The sequence below is a fragment of the Heptranchias perlo genome, chromosome 39, assembly GCF_035084215.1.
Source record: "Heptranchias perlo isolate sHepPer1 chromosome 39, sHepPer1.hap1, whole genome shotgun sequence".
Classification (NCBI taxonomy): domain Eukaryota; kingdom Metazoa; phylum Chordata; class Chondrichthyes; order Hexanchiformes; family Hexanchidae; genus Heptranchias; species Heptranchias perlo.
In genome coordinates, this window is record NC_090363.1 from 7,883,217 (window position 1) to 7,898,156 (window position 14,940).

At 52.0% G+C, this 14,940-nt stretch overlaps 1 protein-coding gene across 2 annotated transcripts in view; it reads right to left on the reverse strand.

The window, feature by feature from the left end:
* Window positions 1–357: 357 nt before the first annotated feature.
* The window catches only part of dhx16 (DEAH (Asp-Glu-Ala-His) box polypeptide 16), a 37,795-nt gene continuing 23,212 nt past the window's right edge, over window positions 358–14,940 (reverse strand). For both annotated transcript variants that reach the window (XM_067974017.1, XM_067974018.1), the window contains 10 exons: window positions 12,766–12,864; window positions 12,382–12,534; window positions 11,937–12,077; window positions 10,905–11,067; window positions 9,270–9,388; window positions 8,478–8,545; window positions 7,094–7,256; window positions 5,990–6,151; window positions 2,566–2,739; window positions 358–1,117 (listed from right to left, as the gene is read on the reverse strand). In XM_067974017.1, coding sequence (XP_067830118.1) covers window positions 989–1,117; window positions 2,566–2,739; window positions 5,990–6,151; window positions 7,094–7,256; window positions 8,478–8,545; window positions 9,270–9,388; window positions 10,905–11,067; window positions 11,937–12,077; window positions 12,382–12,534; window positions 12,766–12,864 — 1,371 coding nt within the window. In that variant the 3' untranslated portion in view covers window positions 358–988. The remainder of the gene's footprint in view (window positions 1,118–2,565; window positions 2,740–5,989; window positions 6,152–7,093; window positions 7,257–8,477; window positions 8,546–9,269; window positions 9,389–10,904; window positions 11,068–11,936; window positions 12,078–12,381; window positions 12,535–12,765; window positions 12,865–14,940) is intronic.

Below are 14,940 nucleotides of genomic sequence, written 5' to 3' on the forward strand. Positions count from 1 at the left end.
TCCCACTACTGAGGATCACTGGCCATAGCCTTTTGGGCCCTGTTGGTGAAGGTTATCAACTGCAGGCTGCCGAGGGAACCCAGAGACAGGGCCACTCAGTCCTGTCACTGACTATAGGCTTCTGAGGGAACCCAGAGATAAGAATCATAGAAAGTTACGGCACAGAAGGAGGACATTCGGCCCATCGTGCCCATGCCGGCCGAAAAAGAGCTATCCAGCTTAATCCCACTTTCCAGCACTTGGTCCTTAGCCATGCAGGATACGGCACTTCAAGAGCATCAGGAAAATTTCTATTGCAAGAATCCTTCAATATTAACAAACGAAAGACAGAGCTTTAACAGGAAGACGAGATATATATATTTTTTTTAAAAGTGCCAAGCTTTATTTAAAATCTCAATAAATGGCAGGTCTGTTCCATCGCTGATGGGCATCCTGTGCTGTAGTAACAAAAAAAAATCCACGGGAATCAGTTCTGAAAATCAGTCACTGCTGCCGGTTGTTGTCAGAGCGACATATTGTGACTCCTGCTCCTGGTAATGGCCCCCATACCGACTCAGCTTTAAATGGTAACTTCCCCCCCCCTCCGTTTTTTTTTGACTGGCGCCTCCCGATTCCCTCGCGATCGCAGCGCAAGACCGAACGTGGTTCCTAGGCGGAGAGACGAGAGGCCTGGGAGCAGTGGGAGTCATCGTCGGGCGTAGCCCTTCCCTGATAAACCGGAGACGCTGCCGCTTGGCCGGAGTGTGGAACATTTCGAATCAATCCGATCTGTGCACCAAACACCAACCGTTATAATCCCGGGAATGCCGGTGGGACTGTACTGGAAACATCTTTCCCAAAAATATCCGTTCTGTTCGTATGTACAATAAAAAACACCGGACAAGGAGAGGACGTGGAACTGCCCCGGCGCGAGGCGAAGACGGGAGTCGCACGCGCACCAGGTTCCCGGAGAGGTAGGTTTGATCCCACGGGGGGAGCACCGTCCCACTCAACCCAGCTCCTCCCGGGTCTTCCCCAACTTCTTGGGCATCTTCTTGCTGGCCGCGTCCTGCAGCTCTTTGGACTTGTAGTAATGAGGAGCGACCTCCAGCAGCCAGCCGCTGTCGATCTCGATCACCTGGGACAGACGGACAGACAGACGGGAGATTGAGACGCGCAGCACGGAGTTTAACGGCATCCGCCACTTCATTTAAAGGGGACAGAGATACAGAAGGTGGTGCACTCACTGGGATAGTAATGCATCGTATGGGTGGGTTGGTGGAACAGACTCATTACAAACAGAAAAGGTGGTGAGAAGACCATCAGGCCCATCCGTTAGGGGCTGTACCCTCCCCATTCGCTAGGAACGCTAACTCCTGGGTGTCAGCCGTGGCTCACTGGGTAACACTCTCGCCTCTGAGTCAGAAGGTCGTGGGTTCAAGTCCCACTCCAGAGACTTGAACACACAATCCAGACTGACACTCCCAGGGCAGTATTGAGGGAGCACTGCGCTATTGGAGGTGCCGTCTTTTGGGATGAGAGGTTAAATCAAGGCTCCGTCTGCCCTCTCATGTGCACGCAACAGAGTCCGTGGCACTATTTCGAAGAAATGCAGAGGAGTTCTCCCCCCGGTGTCCAATATTTATCCCTCAACCAACATCACTAAAACAGATTATCTGGCCATTGTCACCTCGCTGTTTGTGGGATCTTGCTGTGCGCAAATTGGATGCTGCGTTTCCTACAACAGTGACTACACTTTCAAAAAAATAACTTGGTTGGTGTGAAGCTTTGGGACGTCCCGATGTGGTGAAAGGTGCTCTTTCAGGAGAGGCAAGATTTAAGGAAAAAGTTTGGGAAATGCCTCTCTGGCACCCTCAGGCACTGAAGCAAGCTCCAGAAACTATGGTTACGCACGACACATCACCCTAGACATATCTGACTAACTGCCCCCCTCCCCCAGTGTTGAAATCAAGATTCCTGGTACTGTCTCCTACTCCGACACTTCCCCTGAATCTCAGAACTTCTTACCCCTTCTCAGTCCTCCCTTCCTCCGACAATCTACAGGCTTTTACAATCCAAGCTTGGTGTCACCGAACCGTTGATTCCTGATTTACCACATCCCTCTCCAACCTTGGTGTTGCCCATCCCCTGGGATTCTTTAGCAGAAGGGACGGGGGCGAATCAAAGGGAGTGCAGAGGTGTGGCAGAGACCACAGAGATGAGGGGTGCTGACTCCCCTCATCCCTCAAGCAGGTAAACATACCGCCTGGAGAGGTGGCTGGTCTGCGCTGAGTTAGCTGATTTCAGCCAAGGTAGCATTAGGGGCGTTACAATTGGCCTCAGCACGCCCTGGATTAGGGAGGGGGTAAAATAGCCATGGATGGCTCATGCTGGAGAGCTCACCCTTGTGTGGGGCCCGATCGGGCTTGGGCTGCGATGCCCCCCACAGTCGAATAGCTCACCGACTGGGCTCACGCATTGGCAGCTCAGGATGAGGTACCGGGTGAGTCGGCCGGCGGGCCCAAGCCTGCAGCAGAGGAGGGGGAAAACGGGAACACACGGGAGAGAGGGGTTGGGGGACAGTACCTGTCTCATGAACTCCTTTGTGGTGAAGACGAGCTCGTGGTAGATGAGCCACCGTGGCTGCTCCTCGAACAGGCTGCTGTTGGGGTGGACGTAGACCGTCTGCTGGTGCTTCACCGTCTTGTAGCCAGTGCGGGTGAGCCGGGCCGTGTGATAGAAGAAGCCAGCGGTGATGGCCTTGGGCAAGGGATGAGAGTTAAATGTAAGGACATCTTCTGGCAATGGTACAATTTTAAAGGGGGTGCGGGAACAGAGAGATCTGGGGGTGCACATACAACAACAACTTGCACTTATATAGCTGCTTTAACGTAACAAAACGTCCCAAGGCGCTTCACAGGAGTGTAATCAGAGAGGAATTGACACAGTGTCAAATAAAGAAATATAGGACAGGTGACCAAAAGCTTGGTCGAGGAGGTAGGTTTTAAGGAGTGTCTTAAAGGAGGAGGAAGAGGTTTAGGGAGGGAATTCCAGAACTTAGGAAAATACACAAATCTTTGAAGGTGGCAGGACAAGTGGATAAGGCTGTTAAAAAAGCATTCGGGATCCTGGGCTTTATAAATAAGAGGCATGGAGCACAAAAACAAGGAAGTTATGCTAAACCTTTATAAAACACTGGTTAGGCCTCAGCTGTAGTACTGTGTCTAATTCTGGGCACCACACTTTAGGGAGGATGTCAAGGCTTTAGAGAGGGTGCAGAGGAGATTTATTAGAATGGTACCAGGGATGAGGGACTTCTGTTACGTGGAGAGACTGGAGAAGCTGGGGTTGTTCTCCTTAGAGCAGAGAGGGTTAAGGGGAGATTTTCTAGAGGTGTTCAAAATTATGAAGGGTTTTGATAAAGTAAATAAAGGGAAACCATTTCCAGTGGCAGAAGGGTCGGAGTCACAGATTTAAGGTTATTGGCAAATGAACCGGGGGAAGACGAGAATTTATTTTATGCAGCGGGTTGTGATGATCTGGAATGTGCTGCCTGAAAGGGCGGTGGAAGCAGATTCAATAGTAACTTTCAAAAGGGAGATTGGATAAATACTTGAAAAAGAAAAAATTTGCAGGGCTATTGGAAAGAGCAGGGGGCAGTGGGACTAATTGGATCGCTCTTCCAAAAGGCCAGCACAGGCACGACTGGCCGAATGGCCTCCTTTTGTGGTGTATGATTCTGAACCTCTAAATACCATAAGGCACATCGTCTTCCCAGTCAGGAGACCGGGACCCGTGTGCACAGACCAGCTAACAATCCGGCAACTTTCATGGTCATTCTTTCCCTCGTGCTAACCCACAAACGACTAGATTCATTGAGTTCAATTTCAAACAACTTGCTGTGGTGGGATTTGAACACGTACGACTTGTCTAGTACCATAACCACTACACTACTGTACCCACTGATAATAATCGACTCTCGGTCAGACTGCTCTCTGCTGTTAGAGAGGCCGAGCGCTGCAGAGGGCTCGTGCCCAGAACGGGCCAAATGCGACAACTGGTCGGATCGGAAATGTCAGCCATTTTGTCGATATAAAAGTCGCTCTCAAAAAAAAAGACTAGACACGCGGCCGCGTATGGTTAGAGCCGGATATTTAGACAGGCCAAGCAGGGCGTACAACATCTGGGAATCCCCGAGACGCGCGATGAGAGATTAGAGAAACCCGGTCTCTTTCCATTACACCGTTCCTTGGCGGTCTAGTGGTTAGGGTTCAGTGCTTTCACCCTGGCGACCCGGGTTTGATTCCCCGACAGGGAATATGATTTTTAGTTGAGGTGAATAGCGTAGATGCATTTAAGGGGAAGCTAGATAAACACATGAGGGAGAAAGCAATAGAAGGACATGCTGATAGGGTTAGATGAAGCAAGATGGGAGGAGGCTCGTGTGGAGCATAAACACCGGCACAGACCACTTGGCCGTTCAATAAGTTATATGTAATTCTACGTAATTACAGCGGAGAAAGTTAAGCAATCAAAACCGTGATGGGGTTTTGATAAAGTCAAGCTGGGAAAACTCTTTCCCACTAGTCAGTTAGTCGGTAACTAGAGAGCGTAAATTAGAGACAGTCGTCGAAACAACAGAGGGAGAGGTTGGGAGAATTTTTTTTTAAAATGCAGAGCGTTGTAAGAACATCGAATGTCCCACCAGAAACAGTGGTGGAAGCAGAATCTACAATAGTTTTTAAAAAGGAAAGTGGATAAAAATTTGGAAAAGGAAACATTTAAAAGGGGTGTGGAGATGGGACAGGGAAATGGGACTATGTGGACCACTCTTTCAGATAGAGTCCACTCCAGGCTCAATGGGCTGAATGGCCTCCATCTATGCTGTAGGAGTTTATGATTCATCGAGCCCCTTCCTAACATCGATGTAAAACACCAAAATTAGCGGGAGAACTTTCACGCACTGCGCTCAGCCGGTGTTAAACGGCCAGTCTCGCAAGTGGTTAGTGGGGTGGGTGTCCTGGTTAGAGATTGGCACCAGGCAGTCTCTGCTGTCTCTACCCCTCCTCCACGTGGGCAGAAACAGGAGCAGCAGCCTCACCCTACCTGAAGGTGGCCCCGTTTCACGGTATGTCACAGTCTGGGAGCAGAGTGGGCCACCACACTAAACAGGGCCGAACAGACTGGGAGGCCCTAAACAGCCTCGGCTTAACCCAAGAGCAAACAGGAACAGGCTCTGTCTTCCCTCCACGAACAGGACCAGCTCCTGCCTCCCTCCCACTCCCCCACTAACAGGACCAGCTCCTGCCTCCCTCCCACTCCCCCACTAACAGGACCAGCTCCTGCCTCCCTCCCACTCCCCCACTAACAGGACCAGCTCCTGCCTCCCTCCCACTCCCCCACTAACAGGACCAGCTCCTGCCTCCCTCCCACTCCCCCACTAACAGGACCAGCTCCTGCCTCCCTCCCACTCCCCCACTAACAGGACCAGCTCCTGCCTCCCTCCCACTCCCCCACTAACAGGACCAGCTCCTGCCTCCCTCCCACTCCCCCACTAACAGGACCAGCTTCCAATTACCCAATTGTCTTGTTAAGATGACTAAAGGATTTGATAGGGTAGATAGAGAGAAACTATTTCCTCTGATGGGGGAGCCCAGAACAAGGGGGCATAACCTTAAAATTAGAGCTAGGCCGTCAGGGGTGATGTCAGGAAGCATTTCTTCACACAAAGGGGAGTGGAAATCTGGAACTCTCTCCCCCCAAAAAGCCGATGAGGCCGGGGGTCAATTGAAAATTTCAAAACTGAGATGGATAGAATTTTGTTTCTCAAGGGTGTTAATCGACATGGAACCAAGGCGGGTAGATGGAGTTAAGATACAGATCAGCCGTGATCTAATTGAATGGCGGTACAGGCTCGAGGGACCGAATGGCCTCCCCCACCCCCCAGCTCTTTCCACCGAGGTCCACCCAGTCCGTCGGTGATTCTCATCACCACCTCTCTCCAGCTCACCTTGCGGATCAGGACGTTGTCACCAGCGGCAGATTTCATCTCGACCTCAATCCTCTCCATCAGTCCCTCCAGCTGCTCACGCACGTCTCTGGCTCTCCGCATGGAGCGGAACTGGATGAAATTCTCATAACACCACTGAGTCGAGTAGGCGCATTCGACCCACTGCGAAGAAAAGGGACGGTTAGATTTACACAGCCCTTTTATACAGGGGGGGATTCGCGCCGCCCCCGAACACGGGGGGGACTCGCGCCGCCCCCGAACACGGGGGGGGATTCACGCGGCCCCCGGACACGGGGGGGATTCGCGCTGCCCCCGAACATGGGGGGGGGGGGGGGGGGGGGATTCACGCCGCCCCCGAACACGGGGGGGGGGGGGGATTCGCGCCGCCCCCGAACACGGGGGGGGATTCGCGTCGCCCCCGAACACGGGGGGGATTCGCGTCGCCCCCGAACACGGGGGGGATTCGCGTCGCTCCCGAACACGGGGGGGGGGATTCGCGTCGCCCCCGAACACGGGGGGGGGGGGGGGATTCGCGTCGCCCCCGAACACGGGGGGGGGGGGGATTCGCGCGGCCCCCGGACACGGGCGGGGATTCGCGCGGACCCCGAACACGGGCGGGGATTCGCGCGGACCCCGAACACGGGCGGGGATTCGCGCGGACCCCGAACACGGGCGGGGATTCGCGCGGACCCCGAACACGGGCGGGGATTCGCGCGGACCCCGAACACGGGCGGGGATTCGCGCGGACCCCGAACACGGGCGGGGATTCGCGCGGACCCCGAACACGGGCGGGGATTCGCGCGGACCCCGAACACGGGCGGGGATTCGCGCGGACCCCGAACACGGGCGGGGATTCGCGCGGACCCCGAACACGGGCGGGGATTCGCGCTGCCCCCGAACACGGGGGAGGGGGGGGGGGGGGGGGGCGGATTCACGCCGCCCCCGAACACGGGGGGGGGGATTCGCGCCGCCCCCGAACACGGGGGGGGGATTCACGCCGCCCCCGAACACGGGGGGGGATTCACGCAGCCCTTGAACACGGGGGGGGGATTTACACGGCCCCCGAGTTGAGTGTAGACATTAAGCACCGGGTGTTGCCCTCACCTGAGTGTAGACATTGAGCAGCACCAGGTGGTCCCCTCCAGGGACAAAGAAGTTCATGCGTGCGTTGTCTGCATGCACCACCTTGTCTTTGGGACGGTAGAAAATGGCGTTGTTGACAGACAGCATGGCCGCGATCGTTAGGATCTCCTCCGAGCACTGGTACCTGTGGGGACAGTGGAGCAGCAATTAGTGTGTGGGAGTCGGCAGCAACAGCCGGCCACGTGGCTCTGAGCAACCCAGGGGTGGGTGGGAGCACTACAGCCCTGCCCGATCCTAACCCCCCCTCCCCCCGCATATAACCACAATATCTAGCAGCGGTCCGACGGGTTAGCAAGCAGGAGCGGGAATCCTGGCTGATTATTTTCCCTTCCCTAACCCGGTGGGTAATTCTAGCGCACACACACAAAACAAAAGCAGACAGAATTGCTGGAAATAAGTAACCAGAACAGCAAGAGTACAAATCTTCAGAGGTTGTACTGGGGCGCCACGATGCACTAGTCAGGCCACACTTGGGAGTGCTGTTTTCCATACTGGTCATCACACCACAGGAAAGGCACACGGGCTTTGGAGAGGGTGCAGAGCAGAGCAGCAAGCCTGATCCATAAGACTGTCGGAGGTGCCGTCTTTCGGATGAGATGTTAAACCGAGGCCCCGTCTGCCCTGCCCTCTCAGGTGGATGTAAAAGATCCCACAGCACTATTTCAAAGAGGAGCAGAGGAGTTCGCCCCAGTGTCCTGGACAATACATTATCCCTCAACCAACATTATCCCGTCATTATCACATTGTTGTTTGTGGGATCTTGCTGTGCTCAAATTGGCTGCCATGTTTCCTACTTTACAACAGTGACTATAATACAAAAACACTTCATTGGCTGTAAAGCGCTTTGGGACGTCCTGAGGTCGTGAAAGGCACGATATAAATGCAAGTTCTTTCTTTAAAAGGAATAAACTGTGAAGATTAGAGAAGGCTAATCAAACTTTATAGTCAAGTGATGGTGGGCATGGGGAAGATCTCAGAGGTATATAAAATATTACAGATAGAAAGAAAGACTTGCATTTATAAAGCGCCTTTCTTGACCTCAGGACGTCTCAAAGTGCTTTACAATTAATGAAGTACTTTTGAAGTCACTGTTGTAATGTAGGAAGAGAAAAGAACCAGAGAACGTTTACTTGGTTAAAAATAAAATTAAAACAGATGTCAGGATATTTGAATTAATCTCCCAGGAGGGTAGCAAGAGATAAATGTTAGGGGTGTTCGAAGCAGTTGGTTGCTCAGCTGTGGGAGTTAAGATCACTAGAGGAACAAGCCTCGATAAGCTGAATGGCCGTTTCCCTCCCTTGCCCATTGTGCTGACTGCCCGATAACAGCACTGACCAACACTCACCTCTCTGCTGCCAGGATCATCTTAGACAGCATGGGGTCCACCGGGAGCTCTGCCATCCTGCGGCCAAGCTGGAACGACACGGAGACAAGGGCAACAAGTTAGGGACGATGGCACACGAGAACGCCGCCCGGGATCGGGAACGGGAGCAGGGGGCAACGGACAAGGCAGGGAGAAGGAACGCTGTTGGAAAACACGGCACCTTAAACATTGAGGGAACCAGGTGAAAAGCCAAAAGCGATCTCGTTGAGGTGTATAAAATATTAAACGACACAGATAAATCGAACCCGCACAACAGCAGCACCAGGGCTGATGCAAATAGAATGATGCAGCACAAAAGGAGGCCGTTCGACCCATCATGCCTGTGCTGGCTCTTTGGAAGAGCTATCCAATTAGTCCCACACTCCTGCTTTGAAGTGACCTTTTGCGTATCAGACCGTAATGTGCATTCTCTACAGCTTGAGGAAGCAGCTAGCAGCACCTAACACTTAAAGTGACTGCCATACTCCTGTACCAAACTATTAAAACATACGTAAGACTTATTATTAGAAATGTTAAGATGACACTAAGCTTGGGTTTTAAAAGCTTGCGGATTATAGCAGGCAGGTCTGAAGGTGGTTAAAAGATCGACAGAAGTAGAAAATGATTTCGTCACAGTGAGGATGAAGAATACAAGGGATGAGGTCTTTGCAGCTTGGACGGGGAGAAGAGACAAGAAAGGGAAGTTCAGAGGAGCAGGTGAGGAAGAGGGCCACCAAACCCTGCAATCCCACCCATCCCAGGCGTCTGCGTTACCTTGGTCAGCTCTCCGAGGTGGTTGAGTGCTCCCAGGGCGTACAGCTGCTCCAAGGCCAGCACAAGGGTCTCGTGAGGAGGGGGGTCCATGAAATCAAAGTGGATCAAGTCGTTGATTCCTGAAAGGGAGAAGAACGCAGGTGTGAAACATGCTCCCTCGTTGTGAGGCGGGCAGTAAATAACACAGACGCGTCTGTCCGTCGCGACGGGGGGTCCAGGCAGGGAGACGGAGATCGCTTGCTGGACAAAACCACTGGCCGGTTTCTGCAACCATTCTCGATTACGTCGAGGAACTGGAGACATGATCAATGCAGCGACATTGCACCTGACCTTTCACCCGAGGTACATGGGCTCAAATTCATTCTCGGGGTGTGGGCGTTGCTGGCAAGGCCGGCATTTATTGCCCGTCCCCAGTTGCCCTGTGAAGGTTGTGGTGGGCTGACTTCCTGAACTGCTGCAGGCCATATTCTTTGTAGCAGTTTGATACACACTGAATGGTTTGCTCGGCCACGACAGAGGGCGGCCCGGAGGCAGAGGGCGGCCCGGAGACAACCACATCGGTGTGGGAGTGGAGTCACATGTAGGCCAGACCGGGTAAGGACGGCAGGTTTCCTTCCCTAAAGGACATTAGTGAGCCAGTTGGGTTTTTAAGACAAGCCGACAGGTTCACGGTCACTTTTACTGACACCAGCTCTTCATTCCTGATCTATTATTTTTTTTATAACTGAATTAAAATTCTCAAACTACCATGGTGGGATTTGAACTCATTCTCTGGATTATTCATCCAGCCCTCTGGTTTACTAATCAAGTTGTCCAAACTGAATAAAACAATATGTAAACAAATAGGTGTCAGGAAATCTTTCTCAGGAATAGATGTCTTTGAAATGTCTGTGACTGAAACTCCCTGTCGGTCATAAGCTTTTACACACAAAAGAATAGTTGTCAGCGCTGCACTTTTATGAGTTCAGGTGTGTGATAGGGAGATGAGGGGAGCACCCAAGTCCTGTTTACCCATCACCTCTGTGCGCGCTGACCTACAATGGTTCCCGCTCCGGGAACGCCTCGATATAAAAATTCCCATCCTTGTTTTCAAATCCCTCCGCGGCCTCGCCCCCCCCTCCCCATCTCTGTAACCTCCTCCAGCCCTACAACCCTCCGAGATCTCTGCGCACCTCCAATTTTGGCTTCTTGCAGGTCCCTGATTTCCATCGCTCCACCACTGGCGGCCGTGCCTTCAACTGCCTGGGCCCTAAGCTCTGGAATTCCCTCCCTAAACCTCTCCGCCTCTCTCTCTCCTTCTTTAAGGCGCTCCTTAAAACCTACCTCTTTGACCAAGCTTTTGGTCACCTGTCCTAATATCTCCTTGTGTGACTCGGTGTCAAATCTTGTTCAATAATCGCTCCTGTGAAGTGCCTTGGGGAAGTTTCACTACGTTAATGGCGCTGCATAAATGCAAGCTGTTGTTGTTCGGAGGTACCGGAGGGACCTTACTGCAGCAAGTGTCAGCACCTTCAGGAGAGAAATAATGCCATGGGATCTTTAATGCCCTCCTGAATCACCAGGGAACAGGCTGGCAAGGCCTTGAAGGACAACACCTTCCACAGTTTTACAAAGACAAGATCTTTGTTTCCTTACCTAAGCTCTTCAGTAGCAGCACCACGTTGCCCAGGTTTGTTCGCTGTATCTCTGGGACGGTCGTTTCCTCCATCTCGTGCTTGAAGGCCCACGCCGTGTAGAGTCGGAAGCACTTTCCCGCTGCCACGCGGCCCGCCCTCCCGGCTCGCTGATTAGCCGAGGCCTGGAAACACAAGGCGGCAAGCGCTCAAGGGGATTAGAGCACCCACGACTGGTCATCACACCGTCCTCCGCTTTCCGTGCCAGAGTTTCCCCAAACGTTAATTCCAATGGTGGGAAAATCAGGGGTCGGGACTGCAGAACTCTGGACGTGAACTGGGATCGCTGAAGTGGAAAATCCCAGCCATTAGAGCTGGAAACCGCGACAGCTGCATTGGACACTGACCAAATGCCCAACGGGTAAATGTTCCTCGTACGGTAACACTCCAGGCGAGTTCCCCCACAGTAATTGCTGCTGGAGGCTCGTCCCCCGGCACCACACGAGGCTCGTGTCCCACAACATTTACTCCCACTCCCTAAACATCAACTTGTCTTGCTTCCAATGGACTTAATGTCTGTTGGTGTCAGCCGTGGCTCAGTGGGTAGCACTCTCGCCTCTGGTAGTCAGAAGGTCATGGGTTCATCTAGGCTGACACTCCCAGTGCAGTACTGAGGGAGAGCTGCACTGTCGGAGGTGCCGTCTTTCGGATGAGAGGTTAAGCCAAGCCCCCGTCATCCCTCTCAGGTGGGCGTAAAAGGTCCTGTGCCACTATTTTGAAGAAGAGCAGGGGAGTTTATCCCTCAACCAACATCACCTTAACTGATTATCTGGTCATTCTCACGTTGCTGTTTGTGGGAGCTTGCTGTGCACAAATTGGCTGCCACGTTTCCAACATTATAGCAGTGACTACACTTCAAAAGTACTTAATTCGCTGTAAAGCGTTTGGACGTCCTGAGGTCGTGTCTTTCTTTCTTTTAACGTCTTTTTCAGACTTATGGCGTTTTCTTAAATCTCTAACAGTTATCAGTTGAAGGGGCCGCCTTGGTACTTACCTTGGAGCAGGGTGTGACGATCAGAGACTCCATCCCCGTGCGTGCGTTGTAACTCTTCTGCTTGCAGAACCCGGGGTCGATCACGTAGATGATCCCGTCGATCGTTAGGGAGGTCTCCGCGATGTTAGTGGCTATGACGACCTGAGAGGAGACCGGGGGAACAGAAAAAGTGTTTGTGTTAATAGAACAAGTCGTACTCGGTCGCAGAACGGTTCCGCGTTCGGGGGGGTGCGGGCAGAGGCGCAATGTCCCTGGAGGCAGCCTCAGTCGAGGCTTGGGAGTTACAGGCACTCTCTTCCTCATTCTCAGGATGAAGGCTCTTGAACATTGCACATGAGCAGGCTATTAACACGGGGAAACCTCGCCCGCTCGCTGGGGGCTGCTGTTCCTAAACCTCCAGTCCGCAAAATTTGAACAGTCTTATTGTTTGCGTGTGGTTCCTCACCTTCCTGGCACCTGGCGGGGTAGGGTCAAAGATTTTTGCCTGCATGTCCGAGGGAAGGTTGGCATAAATCGGTAGCACCAGTAGTTCGGCGATCTTGGAGCCCAGTCGGCGGCATCGTTCCTGTAACATCTCGCAGGTGGTCTCAATCTCCTCCTGCAACGGAAACAGAGCAGTCAGCACAAATCAACACTGGGATTAACACAAACCCAACACTGGGTATCAACGGGCACCAGGTCTGACTCAGCACAAATCAACACTGGGACTAAAACAAACCCAACACTGGGTATCAAAAGGCACCAGGTCTGACTCACGACAACTAAGACTGGGTACCAGTGAGAACTAATCTCGTCAGCCTGTGGATTTATTGACCAGTGAGCTCCTTACCTGACCAGTGAGGAACACCAGAATGTCGCCGGGAACTTGAGTGACGTGAATCTGTAGGACGGAAACCACACAGGCTTCCAGATAGTCCGCTTCGGGAGCCTAAGGGAAGAGCAACAGGGACTGTCGGTCAACAAAACTCTACTCCAGCAAATCGTATTTTCAAGTCAATTCTTTTCTGGGCACTGAAGAACTACTTGCATTTATATAGTGGTTTTCACAGCCTCAGGATGTATCAAAGCACTTTACAGCCAATGAAGTATTTTTGAAGTGTAGTCACTGTTGTAATATAGGAAATGTTGCAGCGCACAGCAAGATCCCACAAACAGCAACGTGATAATGGCCAGATAATCTTTTTTTTAATGTTGGTTGCGGGGTAAATATTGGCCAGGACACCGGGGAGAGGTTCACTGCTCTTCTTCAAAATAGTGCCAGGGGATCCTTTGCGTCCACCTGAGAGGGGCAGATGGGGTATCAGTTTAAAGTCTCTTCTGAAAGACGGCACCTCCAACAGTGCAGCACTCCCTCAGCAGTGGCACTGGGAGTGTCGGCCTAGATTTTGTGCTCCAGTCTCTGGAGCGGGACTTGAACCCACAACCTTCTGACTCCGAGGCAAGAGTGCTACCCACTGAGCATCAGCGAGATATTCAACCGCGGTGGGGGGGGGGTCACTGTATTCACACCCAATTATGCTCTCACCTTCTGTCTATAAATACGCTTTCCAGCAGGGGTCACTGGCACAGGAGCAGCAAGCCTGGCTGATTTTACCCTCCTCAGCCCAGTGCTGGTGAGGCCAATTGTGGCAACCTAACTGCTGCTCCAGCTGAGATCAGGCAATGGCACAGACCGGGGATCAACTTGCTCTCGAGGCAGTACAAAGAAGGTTCACTCGGTTAATCCTGGGGATGAGGGGGTGGACATATGAGGAGAGGTTGAGTAGATTGGGACTCTACTCATTGGAGTTCAGAAGAATGAGAGGCGATCTTATTGAAACATATAAGATTGTGAAGGGGCTTGATCGGGTGGATGCGGTAAGGATGTTCCCAAGGATGGGTGAAACTAGAACTAGGGGGCATAATCTTAGAATAAGGGGCTGCTCTTTCAAAACTGAGATGAGGAGAAACTTCTTCACTCAGAGGGTAGTAGGTCTGTGGAATTTGCTGCCCCAGGAAGCTGTGGAAGCTACATCATTAAATAAATTTAAAACAGAAATAGACAGTTTCCTAGAAGTAAAGATGTGGAGATGCCGGTGATGGACTGGGGTTGACAATTGTAAACAATTTTACAACACCAAGTTATAGTCCAGCAATTTTATTTTAAATTCACAAGCTTTCGGAGATTTTCTCCTTCCTCAGGCAAATGTTTCAAGGGCTCCTTGAAGCCTACGCATTTATACATATAGAACAATACATGGTGTTTACAGACTGCCCCTGCAACTGCCCGTTGCCAAGGCAATCACCGTGTTCAGACAGAGAGGTGTCACCTGCAGAACCCCCGAATACACATTCAACAAAAAAACAAACAGGGAAAAAAAACAGAGAAAAAAAACACAGAGAGAGGCAGAAACATCCGGAAGGCAGAGAGAGCCAGCAAATGACCCATTATATTAAAAACAGATAACATTTGTTCGCTGGTGGGGTAACGTGTAGCGTGACATGAACCCAAGATCCCGGTTGAGGCCGTCCTCATGGGTGCGGAACTTGGCTATCAATTTCTGCTCGACGATTTTGCGTTGTCGTGTGTCTCGAAGGCCGCCTTGGAGTACGCTTACCCGAAGGTCGGTGGATGAATGTCCATGACTGCTGAAGTGTTCCCCGACTGGGAGGGAACCCTCCTGTTTGGCGATTGTTGCGCGGTGTCCGTTCATCCGTTGTCGCAGCGTCTGCATGCACTGCACAAGACCTCCAACCAACACTATACACCAGATACATCGACGACATTTTCTTTCTATGGACCCACAGCAAGGAATCACTAAAGAGACTACACGATAACATCAACAAGTTCCATCCCACCATCAAGCTCACCATGGACTACTCCTCAGAATCAGTTTCTTTCTTGGACACACGAATCTCCATCAAAGACGGGCACCTCAGCACCTCACTCTACCGCAAGCCCACGGACAACCTCACGATGCTCCACTTTTCCAGCTTCCACCCTAACCACGTCAAAGAGGCCATC